Raw genomic sequence first — 22,764 nt, 5'->3', positions numbered from 1 at the left:
AACTCCATCTGATGACCCTCCATCATCAAGGCGAAATTTTGAGAAAGGCTAACTAAACTTTATATGAAACACTGTGCGGAGAAACTTAAACCTGAACGTTTTATTGACGTTCCTGATGCTGTTAAATGTTTTTCTGATGAACTGAATTCCATAGCTGATGAGTGTATACCAAAGTCCTCTGCAGTTCCACATATTCGAAAACCATGGTTCAGCAATGAATGCAAACAAGCTAGAAAGGCAAGGAAAAAAGCAGAACATTATTTCCGTCGCCATCCTATGGTGCATGATTTAAATATATTTAAAATTTTAAATGCTAAAGTGCGGCGTACTTTTAAACAGAACAAACGCAAAATTATGTATCCAAAATAAATTCTCGGACACCCATGTCCGAGGTATGGAACATGATACAGCAAATTAGAGGTAAACTTACTAAATATAGTGCCCATCATCTTAAACATGGAGATCAATTACTTACTGATAAATCAGATATTGCAAATAAACTGTGCGAAACCCTCGCTAAACATTCTTCCTCTTCTAATTATATACCTAAATTTCAGCAATATCAAAACCAACAAGAGAAGAAAACTATCAATTTCAATTCTGATAATGGGGAAGATTGTAATGAAACGTTTTCTGTTCATGAACTCCATACTGCACTTGATCAAGCTCATGACACTGCTACAGGAGCTGATAACATACATTATTAACTCCTGAAGCACTTACCAGAATCCTGTTTAGCGACGCTCTTATCAATTTTTGATGATATTTGGACTTCCGGGAAATTTCCTTCTTCATGGCGTGATGCCATAGTAGTACCAATACCTAAACCTTGACGTGATTATACGGATCCATCCAATTATCGTCCGATTTCATTAACTGGCTGTATTTGCAAGACCATGGAACGCATGATAAATAATCGACTTGTTTGGTACTTGGAAACAAATAACCTTATCACAGATATACAATGTGGTTCCCGGAAAAACAGAAGTACTGTCGATCACTTAGTGCGTTTAGAATCATTTGTGAAAAACGCGCTGATTAATAAACAACATGCTGTTTCTATCTTTTTTATCTTGAGAAGGCATATGACACAACCTGGAAATACGGCATTCTGAGAGATTTACATAATTTCGGTTTGCGAGGTCGTTTGCCAGAATTCATAGCCAAATTATTAAATAACAGACAATTTCAAGTTCGCGTTGGTTCTACCCTGTCTGATGATTACAATCAGGATCATGGTGTTCCACAAGGCAGTATTCTGTCTGTCACACTTTTTAAAGTAAAGATAAACAGTTTATCAAAAGTTTTAAATGATGGATCGTTATTTGTGAATGATTTTGATATTGTCGTGGTAAAAATATGCATACCATTGAACGGCAACTGCAGCTGTGTTTAAAAAAGATTAATAAATGGTGTCTTGAAAACGGCTTTAAATTTTCTAAATCGAAAACTAACAGGATGCATTTGTGTCGTAAATATCAACCACATAAGGACCCTGAACTATCTCTAGATGGCATGCCAATTAAAGTTGTTAAGGAAGCTAAGTTCCTGGGTCTAATCTTTGAATCACACTTAACGTTTTCACTGCAAATTAAAGCCCTTAAAATTAAATGCCCGAGAGCACTTGACTTGTTGAAAGTGGTTTCAAATTCTAAATGGGGAGGAAATCAAGCTACCCTTTTCCATCTCTATCGATCACTCGTGCGTTCTAAACTTGATTATGGCTCCATCGTCTATGCTGGAGCCTGCAAAAGCAACTTAAAACTGTTAGATTCTGTCCATCATCAAGGTCTAAGACATTATCTTGGGTGTTTCAGAACCTCACCTATTGACAGCCTCTCTGTTGAGGCTGATGAACCATCTCTTGAGCAGCGACGTATAAGGTTAGCTTTACAGTGCATTACTAAATTATACTCTAATGAATCTAACCCTGAATATAACTGTGTTTTCATTCCACGTTATGAGGATTTATACAACAAAAAGTCTTCTCTTGTCCCGCCTCTAGGACATAGTATTAAACCCTTTCTTTCTGCTGCCGGCATTGAGGTGGAAAACATAGCTCCCTCCCGTCTTCTTTCTTCTCCTCCTTGGCAGTTGGTCAGGCCCCAAGTAGGCCTAACATTGACCACATTTAAAAAATCCGAAACTAATGAATTACAATATAAACAAGAATATAACCAAATAAAACATAAATATAGGAATTATAAATCCTTATTTACAGATGGGTCCAAGGATGGTGGTGCAGTGGCCTGTGCCACTGTCATTAGATCCAGAACAGTATCTTCTAGATTACCAGATAATAGTTACATTTTACAGCTTAAGCTAACGCCATATTAACAGCTCCTAAATATATTCAAAGACACCCTAAACGTAAACAATATATAATCTATTCAGATTCTCTTTCTTGTCTTCAGGCGATTAAACATTTATCTTGTAAACATCCACTTTTAATTTATATTATTGAATTGTATAATAATCTTGCAACTGGCCAATACGACATCGTCTTCTGTTGGTCACCAAGCCGCGTAGGCATTTCTGGTAACACAATGGCCGATCTTGCTGCCAGGGCAGCACTCAACAAATCTGTGACACCACTTCTTATTCCACACTCTGATTACAAAGCGAGCATTAGAACCTACATCCGTGATCTGATGGAGAAGAAGTGGGACACTATATAAATTACATGAAAAACCGTATATTGGTTACACCTACTTGGGCTGTCAGTCCAGATTTGAAGAGGTTATTTTAAGACGATGTCGTATTGGCCATACACGATATACTCATGCATACCTATTGAAAGGTGAGGATCCTCCGTTTTGTATCCCTTGTGATGAGAGAGTCACGGTCAAGCATATCCTGCTTGACTGTGTTGAATTCTCCATCACAAGCGATAAATATTTCAATGTCAAAACTGTCAAGGATCTTTTTAACACTGTTAATTCTCATTTAATCATTGGTTTTTTTTAAAGGAAATTGATTTCTTGAATGAATTATGAATAGTATGTGCTGTAAATAGATGTATTTTAATGATTGTTAGTTTATATTACTAACTAGAATTGTTAGTGACTGTACCCTCAAAGGGGGTTGAAGTATTGTAAAATTATTGCCCTCCTGAGAGGGTACGTAAGTCCCAAAACATTCCATGTAAATTTAAATCTACCAGGATTTTAATCGTAGTATTCTTGTTGTTTTAATTTTGGTTATCATTTTGTACACTCGCCAGCAGCTGAAGGGATGATGTAAATCCAGCTAGGGTCCATGCAGGTAGCAAAGGTACTGTAAGTCCCCATGGTTCCTAGTGTGGTGATCTACCTTCTGTTGTTGGCGATCTATAGCCTGTTTTTAAATTGTATTGTCTAAATAGTGATATTGGTTTTAACTTTTCATGCTGGTTTTAATTAAACTTGTGATACTCTAGCTGTTTTACTGTCCTCCGTTGACAATTTTTTAGAATGTGCATATATTTCATTTACGTGTTTATTTAAGTGTCCTTGTCACGATACGGCTGAGATATTGCCGATGTGACGTTAAATATTAACTCACTCACTCACTTACTCACTCACACATAAATGTCACTGTGACAGCTAAGCGCTCTTCTATTATTTTCATTGTAACTCACAAGCGAGGTGCATTTCTATGTACCCTGCTGCCAATTGTAACTCATTCGGTACTTCGTGGTATGTACATCTTTATCTCGCATAACATTGAATCACGCATGATGCAGGGAAATTACCGATCTTTTGTGAATGGAGAGTGTGGAAGGGAGACAACTCTTGTTGTGTCGCCTCGCATTCAAAGAATTAATTTTGACAAAACGTTCAAATTAGTCCCTGTAAATAGTAAGAAGGGGTATTACACAGTGGCAACTTTACTAAAACAATATCGGCGGGAAAAACTGCAAAATGCAAGATTCGAATCGTTTGGTTCACACGGGTTGGCTGGAGTGTATGTTCCGATACCCATGTTTCAAACAGTTCAAAATGAACATTGAGGTGTTTGGTAAGATAAACACCTAGTTCACTGGTCCCTCTGCGCCCATGGGTTGATGTACCCTCAATGTTTGCTCATGTAACATAAACAGCATCGAGGGTACATCAATCGCGTGACCAGTGAACAACTTGTAACGTGCCGGTATCGCAAGAAAGGTGTGATGCTTATGTTCACTTTGTAACGCAGCCGCGCGCAACGTGTTATCAGTACGTGAATACGAACCGGTTTTCAGTTGTATTTGAAAAACAGGTCAAAGAAAAAGGTAGATTACACAGGACTAAAGATGCAAATATTGGGTTTCTAAGCGGGTACTAGGCTTTAGGCTGCAAGACGTGTATTAGACACCCACAGTAAGTAGATATCGAGGAACATATCTCTATTCCATTAGAGAATTTATTTCAAACTCTATTGAAATCCGACTAGGGCCCAGTGTTATACATAAGGCTGAGGGCGGTGTTACATTTGAGGTGAGACGTGATTAAAATCATCTGTTTGTCTGTTGAACAACAGAAACACCAAGAGCACATACAGATTACGAAAACAACTGTAAATGTTTTCTTTGGTAATCCGTGTGTGTCGTAAGGGGCAACGAACAGGATCGCATGGATTTGGTTGTCACATGTCAAAGCATGCAAAATTCGTAGATTGATGTTCATTATGTAAGCCACAGGACTGAATGGCTTATTTACAGACAGCTGTTAAGAAGCTGGAATAGTGCCATGATCGGCGTCAAACAACAAGCAAGCAAAACAACTGATACCTAAAAACACCAACAGTGGAAACCAACCTTTCTCGATCATCCACCTCAGCTTTGGCCGCTCCGTCTCGTTGACAGCAAACAAATGAGCCGATGTATTGCATGTTCTGTAAATTGTGATTTTATGCATAACACAATTTAGGGAGTGAGTATATCATTCAGTGAACATTCAGTTATAAAACATTTAACAATCTTCCGAGTACGCATGCTGCGTTTCTAGTTAAGCGCTGTTGAACGCGCTGATGTACATGCCATTTTTTATCACGTTTAATATATATACATATGTACATATTACACATATGCATGTCATGAATACAGGTTTCAATACAGGTGTTCTCTCAAACTAACGCTCTATCTCTGAAGATATATAACTTTGATGGTAACAAAGAAACCCACTTCAGTTGAAAAAAGTGACCCGAGAAAACAGAGATTTACACCTGATTAAATCCAGACTTGCCTCTTTTGGGACTTAAGCATTGCAGGGAGGGCTACATAGTAGGGAAAATAATGTGGTCCAAGGACTATGAGACAGGCTGCATGAGGAAATCTAGACTTGCTTCATTTAGGGCTCTAGCATTGCAGAGAGGGCTTGAGAGAAGGCAAAACAATGTGGTTGGAGGACTGTGATACATTTTACCTGAAGAGAGGGCTTGAGAGAAGGCAAAACAATGTGGTTGGAGGACTGTGATACATTTTACCTGATGAAATTTAGACTTGCCTCGTTTAGACCTTTACCATTGCAGCAAATGGTATGTGTGTGTGTGTGTGTGTGTATCTAGCCTTGCCTTATTTGGAGCTTTAACATTACAGAGAGAGCTGGGCAGTAGGGAAAAGAATGTGGTGAGACAAACTATAGCTCTCCAGAGACCCTTGTTTTCTGTCAGCTCCGACGTGAATCGTTAGGCCTGTTCTTTGTTCGTGGATTCCGTCTAAAGCATGTAATGTCAGTACACTTGAGCTATATTTGCTGCTTGAGACCAATGTAAGAATCTATACCAAAACGTCGCAATTGTCAAAACAAACAGTTGATCATCTATAAAGACTTATCACCTCTATTTGCTGATCTAGACTTGATGTCGGATGAAGCTGGGCATTTGGCAATACCCTGAGTGAAGTTGTACTTTTTCCAATTACTACATAAACTACAGCATCGCTACAGCGAGCTACAGAAGGACATGAAAAAACTATAAATATTTGTCTTCAGATATCGTTAGAAATATGTGTACCTAATAATTGAAATGAAAGTTGACACAGAAGTACCAATGAAGCATTAAGCAAATCCTGCATACAGGCCAGGATAGAAAGTAACCTGAGCGTTATATAACAACGCGTTACGTCTCAAGCTTTAGAACCACAACCACTTTTGCCTGATAATATAGCCAGGTTGTGTAACACTAATCATTTTAGGACGGCTTCCCTACATTGGCAGGAGCTGAACGATGTCCATCTGTCTGACACAACCGAATACTTGACACCAGACCGGTTCTGGTTTCATAGGCGTCAGGAAGTTCTGAAACATGAATATAAGGCGTCTTGTTTGTGTGGCATGTTTAGAATTTCGAGAGACTGATGAGAACAAACTTTATGGATGGGCAGCTTCTTTACTGAGTGCCGATCTGATGTTTCCATAGTCGCATCTCCGTTTACAAAGAAGTGTGTTGATACATTATATATGTCCTTATGCAATCGCAGTAGACCATTGTTTGCACGCTGTATTGTGTTTTATCATTCAGTGTATATGTATTAGCATATTCGTTTCACTGAGCACAAAATCGAATCGTTTACAGTCATGCCGAAATAGCACAGACAAGACCCTTTCTGTGCACAACCCATACCGTAACAAAGGATACTTGTGACAGCGAATGATTTTGAAAAGGGACGACAATCCGTCATGCATGCAAAGGAGTGCAAGTGTTCACCTGCACGCACGAAGATGACAACACATGGCTAAGATAAAATCTTTGAAACCGTGTCGTTGATGGCGGAGTGTGTGTGGGTGCGTGCGTGCGTGCATACGTGTGTATGCGAGTGTACAATCTCAGTCTGTCAATCTTGAGTGAGTGGGTGTGGTTTTCCGCCGCTTTTAGCAATATTCCAGCAATGTCACGACGGGGGTACACCACAGATGGGCTTCACACATAGCTCCCGTGTGGGGAATCGAACCGTGATCTTCGGCGTGACGAGCGAACGCATTAACCACTAAGCTTCTAATCCCCTCGTTCCACAAAATCACAACACAACACAGTTTATTGGGTTACGCTTGTGACTGAAGCGACCGATTTATTTTGCGAACCTCAACACAACTTCACACAACTATACCACTTTCGTATTCAACAAAATGATTGTATACTTTACCGACATATAATAATAAACCAGAGATAAAAACTCTTACAGAAAGCACTCTAAAACCGTGTTCTCTCCACGAATGTAACAGCATTACACAGAGGGTTTACAGTACGAATCAGTCTTGTATAGATATACAACATAAAGTTCACTACATAAGCAGTGTAGTACTGGAATGCAAAACGTCACGACTTGAAGATAGTGATTGAAAGTATATAATGACACAAGCAGATAATAATGGTTCTTCACCTGACCACTGACCACAACTAGGTACGCAAATTTACGTTGACATTATTCCCTGCAAATGCATCATCAGTGGCACCTGAATAAACAACAGTTGTACAAGAGATCTAGGATCATATTTTCTATGTTCTCGTACCAGAATTTTAAACGTTTGACAGCTATACCCGACAAACCAATCTTGCTGTATCATGACCTTGCCCTATGAATATCTCTACTGACCGGTCTTCTCTTAAGCCGGACCTACAACAAAATTCATGGCAATGATTTGGCCTTGCACAGACTGGCTTAGAAGCACACTGAAGCAAAGTATCAATCGCGAGTTTAATCTTGTGAATCTTGCCTCTTGGGACAGGAATATTCATCCAACTAGTCATCACCAAATTGTAACCATTCCATATTCTCAGAATATGTTCTTATGGTCTGTCACAATGAGTTTTACGTAGGAGAAGACTCGCTCAACCTCCAACGTTGAAAGGATCACAGTAGCATGAATGCTCAGGAGCTTCACAATGTTTGGGTAGAGGTCTCCCAGTTAGGGCTTGAGGCTGGTCAGAGTCTTCAGGATGGTTAATGGTGAACAGGTCTCAACTTTTTCAGCAAATAGTTCCTTCACCTGGCTCCATCCAAGCTGTGTCTTATCTACATCAAGACCAAAGTGCTCTGCCAGTTGTGTAATCTGCAAACTTTGAATATAATATGAATGTATGAAAACGTGGCAAAAGTCTTGTTTTGAATAATTCTTGTTTTCATCTCTTACCTTTACATCTTCAATAACAAAATTGTTATATTTCACAAAATCCGTACCTCAGCATCACCATGGAATGTCAGAAATGATGAGTCTCCAGCGTTCCTCAGATCAAGTGCAGTTAAACTTGTCAGGATAGGGGTGACCTTCAGTCTTTGCTTCAGATTCTCCATCAGTTTATCCAAGAACAGAGTCTTTGACCTTGATCAAGAAGAACAAAACCATCTGTGCATCTAACAATGATGAATTTTCCTGCTCGGAATAACTATGAAATATGTCATGAATGGACATAACATCATCCTCTTCAAGTTTGACTGTTTCCTGATGCATTTGCGACATCTCGTGCGGAGTAATTTTGTCCAGTCTTAAAGTCTGACATCCAGCTTTGTGTGCAAACCATGGATCCATTTCGTCCTTTTATATTCCATTTAGTGCGAAGCGAACAGAACATCATGCCGCTTCTTTCGCCCTCTTCATCTGCATCCTCAACGTATTTCAGCTAGGGTTTCCACTTGGTATCGAACACAAGCTTGTGGTCTGCATCTTTCTTCTTCTGAGTTGGTTGAGGGAGTGGGTTACGCTTCTTATAGCTAACAAGTTCCGAATCTTAACATCAGGTCTGAAATACACATTCAAATCAGTTTAAGTTCCAGACAAATTTATTGTATTCTGTAATTTAGTAATAATAAAATATCATTTGAATATGAAGGAAATAAGAATGGTAACTTTTTCATAAACATTCATGATAGAAATAAAATATAACAATGAATTCCTTTGACAAGTGTGTTTTCTAATGTTGCCGCTATCGGATCAAAATGGCGAAAGTCATTTGTCAAGTCGTACCTGTTTGGCGCTAAGAAATCCAAGAGCCGACGACACTTCTTTGCCTCAGCCTTCATAGCTTCTTCTCTTTTCCTCTTCGTTCTTTCTTTTGTTGGCATGGTGTTTCAGAATGAAAACGATCAAAGCCGAAATCGCCATGACTTAAATAGGTAGTTTTATTGCACAAGAAAAACATCCGGGAGGGGAAGTAACTCCTGCCTTCGTTAAAATCTGGAAAATATAGGATTTTTCAAGGGTCAGATATGCCTAGGGGAAACACTAATTCTGTGAAGGGATCCACAGAGATTTCACAACGTTAAGTACAAAACCAGATAAGAGATGATCTTGCTTATTTCTAAACCTGCTCAAAATGTCAGATGATGAGGATCTCCACTTTTTAAAAAGCTGTCTAGTCACTTTCTTAAACACATAGGATGCCGACGTGAGTCCTAAGATAAACCCGTGAACCATAGTTTTCCAACCTTGTGTGGATATGCAAAACCAAGAAATATCAATATGGTGATACGCCGAATGGATGTCAAATTTTATAACCCAGTCATCTTTTTCAATATAGGACTTATCCCAAATTCCTGTTTCACAGTTCTTTTGAAAATAGATGCATTCACCCTGGGCAAGTCACGAATTAATCGTTTTGAGCCCGAGACAGAGAAAGTTACTGGATTCACCACAGTAGGTTCTTCATGCCAGGTTACGATCAACTGTCTCATCATCAGCTCTTCAGTGGCCAGCGTGACGAAAACGTGTTTGATAGCTGACTTGTTATTATAAAAGTATTGTCCTCCTGACAGGGTACGTAAGTCCCAAAACTATCAGGGTCAACCATACTTTTAATCGTAGTATTTTTGTTATTTTAAGATCTGGGTAAATCGTCCTACCATCGTCCGCGACAGAAGGGATGGTGTAAATCCAGCTAATGTCTAGCTAAAGTACTGTAAGTCCCCATGGACCATGATATGGTGATCCGCTTTCAGTTGTTGACGATGCCTAGCCCGTGTTGTATGTTGTTTTGTCCAAATAGTGCTATTGGTTTCATCTTTCCTCACTAGTTTTAATGTGATTGTGATATTCTAGTGGTTTTACTCTCCTTTGACGACAGGACTTTCTACAATATACGTATTCCATTTTAATGCAAAACGTGTTCTCGTCACGATGTGGCTGGAGTGCTGCCGATGTGACGTTAAATACTAAGTCAGTCACTTTAACCTATTTCGGACCCTACTTCGCAATTCCAATATTTCAGGATAAAGCCAGATAGTTCGTCATTTCGATTTTGTGGTGGTCCGTTATTTCCTGGTGACTCAAGTCACTGGAAGGTGTGTAGATCCACTCTTTGCATCCCTTGAAATAATCGATTAAATATCAACCAGAGTGTGCTCTGGTATGTCGATCTCGCAAATATCAAACAAGGGTTCTTTTTGGTGATAATGGTATGCCTTTTCGGAACAGGTCCTAAGCACGTGGTTTTGGCTCACATTAACGTCGTTTTATTTACAGTTACACTGACCAATAGATCCTAAAGTGCCGGTGTACCGTTACGCCACAGTCACTCAACCACACTCATTTGCAAGTATTGTGCATAATTATGAGTATTGTATTCATAGAACATTCCCTCCATGGCCTGCGTTTGAACAATACGTATACCAAATGTAAAGAAAAAAAATCAAATGAATGAATGCTACGTTGCATTTAATCGATTCTCGCGCCCTCTACACGTCGAACATTATTTCAAGCGAACCCCACAGATTTATGTCACCTGGAGCACTCTGTACGAATATGATACGTACAAATTATTCAAACCAGTTTGGCAAACATCGACAACGCCGCATGCGACAGTTTGTGGGTAGCAATTGTTCACATTGCATATATGACATGTGTTATTAGGCTGTGTTTTGGGGGTAATTAAGATCGCATTTTCATCATTATGCGAGATCATCATCATCATCATCATCATCATCATCATCATCATCATCATCGTCATCATCATCGTCATCATTATGGGTCACAGGCGTTTACAGCGCTGAATATGATATGAACTCGCATCCGTCTTAGACTTTGTTATTCCACTTGTTGAGAGTGGTATGAGGTGATAGGTTCAGAGTTACAACCTCTTAGCTATACTTCCACTTGTTCTGCTTCCTGTCGACCGTGTGGATTTTGTATACGATTGCCTTACGACATAGCTTTATCCAGAATTCTGTGGAACTGTATAATGGGTATATATGCGGTGTTTTCTGACACATACCACTTTGAAGATAGACATTTAGTTAATGGTCCACAATACTGTATACTCAATCTGAACTGCCATTCATTGTGACCTCCTTGTTTATTGAATACATTGTTCAATATTCAATATTTTCAGACTTGTCTGTGTTCTGTTTAGGTGGTTCAAAGGTGACTCACAACCGTTTATTACTGTTACCTAAACGGTAACAACATTTGAAACATCACATCAAAACTTCGTTCGTTGTGTAATTATGTAATTATTGTTTGGCGTATTTGTGTAAACGTTGCCTTTTCCTTAAATCACTGAAACAATGCAATGCAGGGGGATATAGTCGACGCCTCGTCTGTCTGTCCGTCCGTCCGTAATCATTTTGTTGCCGCAGCATAACTCAGAAACCGTTCAACATTTTTAGACCAAACTTGATAGACACAATAATCTCAACCTATAGTTGAGTCTTTTGCTATTTACAGAGTTTTGGCATTTCTATTATTTTTTATTCAATTTTCCATGGAACATTTTGGTGTTAGTCTAATGGTGGGGTGGGCTTCGTTTCCGGAGCAGAGCTCAAAATCCGTTCAATATTATCCTGCAAAACTTGGGAGATATATCAATCAGAACCTAAAGTGGTGCCTTTTGCTATGTACAGGGTTTTGTGATATATCATTTTTTTCGGTTTGCATGGAAAAGTGAGAGGTGTGTTTCGTTTCTGGAGCACATCTAAAACATTTTGTAATATCTATTAGCAAAACTTGGTAGATATGTGTGGCAGATCCCAAAGTCGTGCCTTTTGCTCTTTACAGGTTTTTGTGATTTATTATTTTCTCCGTTTGCATGGAAATGTTTCGGACTTCGTTTCAAAATGGAGGTATCGGCTTCGTTTCCGGAGCAGAAATTTTTCTTTTTTTCTGCAAAACGTGTTACATACATGAGTCAGAACCTAAGATGGTGTCTTTTGGTACCTACAGGCTTTTGTGTTATATTATTTTCTCGGTTTCAGTGGAAACGTTTCGGACTAGTACTGTTTCTAAAAAATGGAGCGATGGACTTCATTTCCGGAGCAGAACTCAAAATCCGTTCTTTATTTTTCTGCAAAACGTGGTAGATATACCAATCAGAGGCTAAAATGGAGGCTTTTGCTATTTACAGGTTTTTGTTGACAGGGCCAGTATTGCATGTGATTTCGATGCTCACCTGATTTGTCACAGAAGATAATGAATGAGTTTCATGAGAGGCATGTAGAAGTTGAGTTTGAGTTGAGTGGAGTTTTACGCCGCACTCAGCAATATTCCAGCTGTATGGCGGTCTGTGAATAATCGAGTCTGGACCAGACAATCCAATGATCAACACATCAACAACTCATCAACAGCATGAGCATCGATACGCGCAATTTGGAATCGATGACATGTGTCAACCACGTCAGCAAGCCTGACCACCCGATCCCGTTAGTCGCCTCTTACGACAAGCACAGTCGCCTTTTATGGCAATTCACGGGTGCATGTAGAAGTTGGAATTCAGGTATAAGTATACGTTATGGATGTGTTCTATATTGTATACACCTTTCTGGGCTATTCCTTGTCCCTTCATCAGATGATTCAAGCCCAGGAACGTTGTGTATATAACACACATTTTGCCTTAAAGATTATGGAATGGGAAAATAAACATAAGCACTAAAGCAAGTGCATTTCTTCAGCAAGTTCGGCATTGGATGATCAACCACTATTCTAAAATCTCATAACTGCTATTCATCATGTCATGCAGGACACCAATACTGAAATAGCGACTTTCCCTCGTTGTTGAGTTCATGCTTCACTTCACGTTTACAGTAACGCGGGTTTTGACAGTAACGCTGACACCAAAGGTGTCGTATTCGTACAATGAAAATTAAAACATGGCAGGGGATACAGGTTCAGTGTTCTCTCGGTTATTACTTGTTAATAATACTAAACTGTGTCTTATCAGTGTGCTTGAAGAAAGAAGTGAGGTTACAGTTGGGAGACATTACATATCAATTAATAGTATTTTCACGGATTGATATAATTTAAAATTATGTTTCCAAACATTGAACGCATATAATAAATACAACACTTCACGTAGATAGTAAAATAGAATGTAACTATCATCTCGTGATTCCAGAAACTGGAGAACAGAAAATATACAGTTAAGTTTTACTATTTCCAATTACTTTAGAATTGCAAACAGCAACGAGTCAGGGTATAGCAGAAGCACTCATAAAATGGCTACTTAACGACAGTCGAATTTTGTCAGTTGAATATCGAATTTGTCTTTCATATCCACAAACTTAGCGCATATATGCTTGAAGCATTTTGGTTGTCTTATTTGTTGACAGGGCCAGTATTGCATGTGATTTCGATGCTCAAAAGGTGACATTCACGCGTCTACAGGGAAATATGTAGCAACAGCAACCTTCATTGGTATGTTTCTGATAACTTGAGTCCACATTGGCAGCAATTATTGCTCGGCATTGTCTGGGCACAAAGTCGCTCTCGCAGAATTCATCCCAACTCTCTCTGCCAGCTGTGGAAATGTCTGAGGCGTGTTGTGACGTTGACGTATTCGTCAATCATGTGCATCCAGTGGATGTTCTTTCAAGATTAGATCTAATGATCGGGAAGGTCATGGCAAGATGATAAAATTGGCAACTCGTAGGGTGACGCTAGCTGTATGTGAAACAGTGTCGTCATGCTGGAACAAGTCATTCTAACTCTGTCGGAGTGAGTGAGTTGAGTTTTTCGCCCTGCTCAGCAACAACCAAAACCAGGAGCATCGATCTGCGCAACCAAGTCAGGGAGCCTGACGACCCGATCCCGTTAGTCGCCTCTTACGACAAGCATAGTTGCCTTTTTGGGCAAGGATAGTTGCTGAAGGCTTGTTCTACATCGCACCTTCTAAGATCTGCTTTGCCGGTCCGTAATAAAAAGAAAGTAACGTGCAAGGCCTTTGCTGATGCACCGATTAACTGCCAATTCCCTTAATCCACCACTAAATCATATGGTTGTGTGCTGGATTGGATATGAAACCCACATCATGTCACTATTTCCCCTGAGTCTTTGAACCTGTCGAGTGCAATTACGGACAATAGATACATTTCTCTGCTGTCTTGCCGGTGAGGTAGAAATCGCGATTCATCACTGAAACAGACTCCACTTGCTAAGGCTTCATTTTGCGACCTTTACCACACCACTGCAAGTGATTTAGTCGATGGAAGTCTCTCATGACGACTATTGGCTATATGGGTCGAGTTCCCACTTCAGGCAGTCCATTCCTGACAATTTGATTATTTTTTATATTCTTCTCAAACCATCAATGCCCTGTGCTCTCTCCTAAGATTTGCAGTGAGCAGCCAGGATGGAACGGTCTTGGGCTTCGGTTATAACTCTTAAACGGTCGCTCGGGTGGCATTTATCTGCAAGGACCGATTCCAAAGGCAAGGTATTGTGCAATGATGAACGTTGAAATGTTGGTCAACAGCAGACTGCGACTCACCAGCTTTGAAACGGCCTATGCCGATGTTTCAATTGGTGTAATTCAGTCGTGTCATGATTGTTTGCTTGTTTCCAAGCAGAGCCGAATGGCCAAATTAACCTCGACCGTTTGCCTTTTAATAATGGTTGATACCACATTACCACTCACTTCCAAGAGTATTATGCCTTGCGCGGTTTTGGGCGACGATAATATTCCTTCACACGTTTCTAAAGCAAAAGGAAAGCTTCAAATTACCGTGGTTTGGCGCTGATGCTGGATCATTCCAACAAAGTTGACCCTTTTGTTAAGAAACAGTATGTCTGTAATGTTTTTGCCGCAGATACATTAATCTGAAAAAAAAACATCAATGCGTTTTGTTTTGATTTTTTGTTTTGTATTATTTTTTGTGAAGAGCATACTTATGCATTGTTTGTTCACGTGATGTTTCGGGCACACGGTTGCCTTCAAAGAAGTTATTGAAAGAAAAGCAGTTACCCCAGTGCATCAACCAGCGCCAGTTATAAGCAGTTCCGGTGAGTGAGGGGGAAATAACAGTTTCTCTTGTGTTAACATTGTAAATGACATTTTCATGTACTACACGATATTTCCAAAAGGCAACTACAAGCATTCATGAACTATTCTCAAATAATTGGTAGCAAAAGGTCAGCTGGGTCTACTTAATTCACTGCATCTCTTTCTGCTTTAAAGATCTCTCTGGCACAGGACGTCCTCATTTCAGTGTCGGGAACTAGGTAGAAGAAGAATCGTATCCCCTTACGCTTATTGTGAAGGGCACGTAATATCGTAATCGTTCCAGAACTGGAATATTTGAACGTTAAATTACACAAGGAGAAAACCAAACATTCACAATCTTCGCAAAAACTCCAAAAGTCTTTCGAAAATGTTTCGTTCGCAGATAATGTGGTGACAACTGACTGAAAAACACATCCCCTGGAATTTCGATAAAATATAGAACTAATTACACTTACGAAAGGTTTCGGTTTAATAGAACGACTTAAGCTAAACAAGTGGCACCGTTAGGCTTTCGTACACAGATATGTATAGTGTATGTTGTTCGTTTTCAGCTCTGTTTTGAACAACCAAACAACTTGACTTCATCATTTGTGAGGCAGATGAAATTGATATATGTCAAAGACGTTTTGTGAAACAAGGCAACTTGGCCATGGTGCTGTTTACACGAGAATATTGTGTTTGGGAACCGTTTCAGATTATGGCAGCTTCGTAACTCCATTTTTTTATCCAAGTGCACAAAAACACGAAACCGTCAAAAATGTTTGTTCAAAATGAGTATATGACGCGGAGGAGCTAAAGCATTAATTCCATGGTGTTCTCATTCGGCAATGATAGTCTCCATTGCATGTCAGGTTCCAGTGACTTTTTCAATTTCTACAAACAAAAGAAAAGAAAATTATTCCACTCGGCCACATCATTTAGCACAACTGCGAAATGCATGACAGCATTGTGCACCCGACCAAAAATGAGGACACACACTTTAAGAAGAACTGTCCATATTATGCTATCACTTCAACGTATCAAACCTTGAATAGATAACTGTCATTAATTGATTAATTGTCTTTTCTCTGCAGTGGTTTCCCCTCTAATGGCATCTTCTTAACCGGGATTCAAGGAAGGTGTGTGTGTGTGTGTGTGTGTGTGTGTGTGTGTGTGTGTGTGGGGGGGGGGGGGGGGGGGGGGGGGGGCTGTGTGTGGCTGTGCGAGTGCCAAGAGATATAGACCAAGCCTCCTGAATAAATAAATAAATAAATAAATAAATAAATAAATAAATAATAGTTGAAACTTGTTCTGAAGTCAAAAAGAATCACTGTCATAAACAACGTTTCTGAGAACGCTAAGCGCTGAATAATGTTACCTCTCTGATTGAATTTCCATCTGTTTTGTACACCGTCCAGATAAATACAACAGGCAATGGTAGGAGTGAACCAATGGATATCATCCATCCAAATCCCGTGGCCCAAGAGGGATAGATGTAGTCCCCATATTTAGGCGGACGGTAGGAGTACAGGGAGTAGCAGAAGATGATCTGTAAGATGGATGAATCCCGGATAAAGGAACAATTGTATTGGAGTACTGGATGACTGAAGTTTCTATTCAGATACATATATGTATAGACAGAATGTCCTCAGGCAAAAGGAGTCTGATGATCCAAAGGGAGGAAAATAGGATGAGGAAAAACGTACAAATAAACATGATAATGATGCTAGGTTTTGCTCCTAGAATCCAACACGATGCTGCTCTCTGATATTACGTTATTACCCTGACGGAATAGTACTTTCAAAGCAGCTTCTAAGCGCTAAGCTTGACCGTATAGATCTGTAGATCCACTTCCCGGGTATCCATTTTAACAGCTGGGGGGACTGAGTGCAATGTGGATGAAGTGCCTTGCCCAGGGAAGCTACACAATATGAGACCCAGGTCTCCACCGGGATTTCGAACCTGGGCCTTTGGCGTGAGAGGCCAGCGTGCTAACCACTACACCACTGTGGTCCTCAGGGACGTTTCAACGTGTTCTTTGATGCAGGGGCTTGAATTTCTTGACCTGTTTGAACACATTCTGAATTGAACCATGTATACGCAATATTGTGTATGTATGTTTTTGTTTTCGGCTGGTAAGCATTTCTAATTGAGTGTGGGAAATATGGTAACAATGAAACTATTGCCTGCCAATTATGTGACATTCTGATACTACTGGCCACTATACCTGCATATACGCATTGGTTTCATCAATTGCATCACACTACCGTGTGGTACCGAACAAACGCTGTTCTCTAGTGTCTACTATATACCAACTGGCTTTCCATGCTGGCTGTGAAAGACGACTCCGCTTGTCGTGAGAGGTCAGGCTAGCTGACTTGGTTGACACATGTCATCGGTTTCCATTTGTGCAGATAGATGCTCATGATGTTGATCACTGGAATGGCTGGCCCAGAGTCTATTATTTATAATGATTGCCGCCATATAGCTGGAATATTGCTGAGTGTGGCGTAAAACTAGACTCACTATACCAACAAGGACTTGTTACACCACTGTACCTCATACACCAACATCAATGTGCTACTCTCACCAGTGTGCGGAAATGGACAAACTACACAACTTGAGCATTTTAAAAAGTGTTACAATAGAGAGTAAGTGAGGTAATATTTAGCGCCACATCGACAATATTGCAGCCATATCGTGATGAGAACAATTTAATTTATATCAATATTACATCAATAGACAACATAAAAACCTGTCAACGAAGGACAGCAAAACCGCTAAACTATCACATACATGAACATAAAACTAGCATAGAAAGCTAAAACATTGTAATTAAAGAAGATAAAACCACGGACTGTAAATCTCCATCAACTGAAGGTAGATCACTATACTGGGGACCATGGGGACTTACATTACCTTGGCTACCCGCATAGACCCTAGCTGGATTTGCACCATCCCTCCAGCCTTTGGTGATAGAAGACAAATTTAGCCGTAAATAGAAAGCACACATATTCTACGATTAAAAAGTGGCAAGTATAAATTTACTTTAAATGCTTTGGGACTTACGCTCGTTCGCAGGAGGACAATAATTTTACAATACTTCAAGCCCCTTTGAGGCTACAACCACTAACAATCTAAACTACGAAGTATAAAAGAGTATCTACACATAATCATTTGACAATATTTATTCTTTTAAAAATGAAATTAATAGATGAGAACTAATGTTAATAAAACGATTCTTCATAGTTCGTGATATAATGTACGTGTCCCTTGTGATGGAGTATTCAACACAGTCAAGCAAGACATGCTTGACCGTGATTCTCTCATCACAAGGGAGGCAGAACGGAGGATCTTCAACTTCAATAAATAATTGGCCATATCTTGTGTGGTGAATACGACATCGTCGCATGATAACCTGTTCAGATCTGGAGTGACAACCCATGTGGGTATGGCCAATATAAGGTTCATTTGTATCGTGCTGCTTCTGTTAACTGAATGAAAGACTTAAGTGCAACGTAAACCTAAGCTCACTCACAGTGTACAAAGGCAGGACACCATCACCTACCAGAAGGAGTGCTGGGCTGATGAACTTCAGGCTGAAGATCAAGAGCTTGGGAACAGTCTTTCCGGACATCAGTTTGATGAACTTCTCCATTCTTTGTGTGCCTAAAATAAACACCAAACGCCTAATCTCACAGTCAATTACGTTTAACTGATTAAATAATAATAATAGCATAGCATATTTGTAACACGCATATGGCCATGCATAAGCATGCACAAAGCGCAGACAGTAGACATAGGTTTAAGGGAAAGAGCTATAGTTCAAAGGCTATCTTGACCAAGTGTGCTTTTAGGTTGGATTTGAAGGTATGACGGTCGCAACAGTCTCTGTGGCTCGACGGGAGACTGTTCCAGGCTATTGAACAGAGAGATATTGGGAAGGCTTGTACACAGTTAGAAGACTAGATATATAAGAAGGTGCAGTTCCATTGAGACAGGCATGAACGTTTAAACTGGATCCGGAACTCGACTGGAAGTCAGTGGAGTGTGTCCAGTATATGCCATAATGGAAAGAGGATACAAATATTAGACACACGTTTTACGCTTAGACGGCTACAATCGTAATGAATCTTTGAGTTCCCACTCGACCTCTCGCTCACTTTTCACTCTAATTGTCATGGCTGTATCGCCAAGTCGTTAAGATGCCCTCATTATCATTTATGAATTATTTAACAGTCTGTAATAATTGTAATGTATCACCACACATTGCCAAATCATACAATATAGATGCTGCGAAATTAAAACCATTAGTTTTTTGTATCTGAAATATGCACTCCATGCCAATAGAAACTTAACATGTTACTAAGATCACGTATAAGTAAATCAATCTGCAATTGTTCTATAAGCCATCGGGCCAACAGTGCTGAATAAAATCGACGTATTATCCCACCATAATGTTGAGGAATCTCATGAATAATATGCAATATCGTCATTATCTGAACGTCTTAACAAACACATATTCCTGAAAGATGGCTCGAAAAACATCAAAGTGCGTCTAATTTATAGATGAACATTTACTCATTAATCAGATGAACCTCCATTTAGTTCAGTTTACAACTGACAGGAGGCAAGTGTGTGCGTAAGTGCAAGTCAAGCTGTCAATGCAAGCGCTCTAGCCAGGTGTTGGCGATAACTGGTCGGGGCGGTAACTGGTCGCTGGCTTTACAGGAGTGTGAGGGAGAGTAAGTTTCCTTAGTCTGGGGTCCTAACAAAACCCATGTTAGCCACCATTTTTCTAAGAAATGAATCAGCCGTAGTGATGTCATAAGTCAACATTGCTGTACATATTTGGTGGAATAATAGTACACACAATGGCCATATCCTACCACTCTTTGTATCATATTATTATCGTTCGGATATCTTTTGATTATCTACATTTAGCCACGTGTCGTATGTGGTTATAGGATGTACGTGTTTTCTTCATTGAAAGTGTTTGAGTAATATTTACTGGGGAAATTGACACACGTGGTGTAGTAAACCATATATCAACCTTTACAAAAGAATGAAAAGATGTAAACGAAAGCAGCTTGTACTTGTACAACGTTTTCATATGAAGTGTATAGTTACAGATTCATATGTAACTCTCGTCAGAACAATTCCAAATATGTAAGTCTAGACCACGGTACACCCAATCCTTTCTTTGCAGAACTGGCATCAGGAAAGCAGCGTTAGGTATGAAAGCCAGCCACTGCTAAAAGGTTAGCGGCGGTCCCTGGGTGTGTTAATATAACGTGACGTTAACAACCTGTTAAAAGTTAATACACTCCGTTATTAGTTAACGGTCGGTTAAATGTACGGCTAGTTAAAAGATAACCGAGTTTTGAACAACCGGGCCAAGGTAGTTAGATATATACATTTGATAGCTCCTTAGCCACACTGAAGAATGTGGCTTATTTTGTTTGGAGTTGTCACTGTTAAAAGAGTGAGTGAGCAAGTTTAGTTTTACTTCGCACTCAGCAATATTCCCGCTATATGGCGGCGGTCTGTAAATAATCGAGTCTGGACCAGACAATCCAGTGATCAACAACATGAACATCGATCTGCTCAATTGGGAACAGATGACATGTGTCAACCAAGTCAGCGAGCCTGACCACCCGATCCCGTTAGTCGCCTCTTACGACAAGCATAGTCGCCTTTTATGGCAAGCATGGGTTGCTGAAGGCCTATTCTGCCCCAGGACCTACAGGGGTCTACTGTTAAATGCTTACCATAGATCCAGCTGACTACAAAACATTCCAACATTCCAAACACTGCTATTGATGGGAAGAACGCATACCAGTCCACCAGTGTAAGCATGTATATTCCTCCCTGTCAAAAAACAGTTTCAGCGTCAGGAAGACCAGTGTACTTAAAACGCTTTATGCACAAATACTGCATCGCAAATCAAGCTTTACGAACATTGTCAGCACAGATATACTGTATTGTGAAGTATACACAAAGAACCTATTTAAGCATCCCTGTATTTTTGTAATGATATGCAACACGTATGTAAAGCGTCTCGGGGTGACTATGGGAAAAAACAACTTGCTCGATTGAAATCTATGTTGATTTTATGATGATTAGTGTTCCTTTTATGAAAAAAATGATTTTCAAACAAAAACCTGTATGTACACGTATGGACCTTGAATGTTTAAATGATGAATTTACTGGTGAATGTGAACACAATTGAGGTCAATGCCGAGTGTAAGCTGGCCATCACTCTCCTCCTCGTGCTCCCTGTCAGCCTCCTGATCTTTTGGCAGTCTACGCTATTCCTCGTGTAAAGCAGCTTCCATTTGGGTCAGGTTCTGTACAGGAGGATTCCTATGTTAGTCCTGACGACCAATCACGTCCCAGATATCGGGTTAGAATCGGGGATCGTTCAATCGTGAGATATGTCATGGGGTGCTTAACCAAGCTGTTTGTGCATGTGTATTGCCCAACAGTGGAAAGGGAAAGCATTACACACGTTTGACTAAATAATAATTATTCAAACAACCATGTTTCTGACAGGAATGACGCAAGATAATTTTTGGACAGTTCGTGATAGTCACCTGTGTCACGTACAAAAGACCAAGGAAGAAACATGGCACTAGTACCATGACGATGACAAGCAAACGCCGGCGAGACAGGCTTGGAAACTGATCTGCCAATGCTGTTATGGCAATCTCGTAGCATGGTAACTGTATAGAAACGGGATTCCACTATAAGAACCACATTTGAGTTTGACACATATTTGTCATGTATGGGCAGCATTCTCAAAATATACAAGTGGGAAAAAGAAACGGAACAATCCTTTTCACACGTTTCCCCATAACATCTTTTCCTGGCCTTTAACCTGCCCGACGGTCAAGAATTTTCGACCATAAAATTAGGGTCTTTCAAGCTTCTATAAATGTTAAATCTGAATGTTGTTGACAACTTCGAAGGTCATTTGCAAAATACTGTCCGCCTTGAAAGGTTTGGTGACTCGCGCGTTTCTGGCGTATACATGCAGGTTTTGGACGTCAGGTCATTTGACGACCAGTCGGACAGGGATGGCCACAACGAGCACCATGTGCAGTTATGAACAATTTTAATGTACTCCCTGTAAACGGGTTTGGAATGTGAGATCGTCTTATCGACATGCACAGAGACGACTGCTTAGTATAAAGGACTAAGGTATTGGCAAAACGTTTACTAAATGCCCTTAAATTTGCATTTCGACACATGTAGCCCTACGTCAGTATTTTGTGTTACTTCATACTCCAAAATACTCATAGAGTCTACTCATATCTCATAGAGATAGGATGTTGTAAGGTGGGGATCGTACTAGAAACCATACGTAACCAGCGAGTCAATTCCAAGTGTTATCAACATCAAGAACGTCAAGACAGACCACAGCTGAGGGAAGGGAAGTGCTGCCACTGTTTCCGGGTATGCGATGAAACCAAGGTTGTATCCTGTACAAATGAAAACAGGACTGTAGTCATAAAATGTGAAGGTTGATATCACCAAATACATAACTGCCTTGCACGTTTCATTACTGCGATGTATCAGTGAAAACACAAGATATAGAACTGCAAGGTTAATGTTATCTGG

At 40.0% G+C, this 22,764-nt stretch overlaps 1 protein-coding gene across 1 annotated transcript in view; it reads right to left on the bottom strand.

The window, feature by feature from the left end:
• Positions 1–15,559: 15,559 nt before the first annotated feature.
• Positions 15,560–22,764, bottom strand: part of LOC137256077 (sodium- and chloride-dependent glycine transporter 1-like) — a 31,283-nt gene continuing 24,078 nt past the window's right edge. Inside the window, exons 9-14 of the mRNA XM_067793771.1 lie at positions 22,513–22,625; positions 21,738–21,866; positions 20,913–21,012; positions 18,710–18,810; positions 16,520–16,690; positions 15,560–16,035 (exon numbers count right to left, since the gene is read on the bottom strand). Coding sequence (XP_067649872.1) covers positions 15,955–16,035; positions 16,520–16,690; positions 18,710–18,810; positions 20,913–21,012; positions 21,738–21,866; positions 22,513–22,625 — 695 coding nt within the window. The 3' untranslated portion in view covers positions 15,560–15,954. The remainder of the gene's footprint in view (positions 16,036–16,519; positions 16,691–18,709; positions 18,811–20,912; positions 21,013–21,737; positions 21,867–22,512; positions 22,626–22,764) is intronic.

Source organism: Haliotis asinina, chromosome 11 (genome assembly GCF_037392515.1).
Source record: "Haliotis asinina isolate JCU_RB_2024 chromosome 11, JCU_Hal_asi_v2, whole genome shotgun sequence".
NCBI lineage: Eukaryota > Metazoa > Mollusca > Gastropoda > Lepetellida > Haliotidae > Haliotis > Haliotis asinina.
The sequence above is the reverse complement of the archived record's forward strand: the minus strand, read 5'-3'. Positions and strand labels throughout refer to the sequence as shown.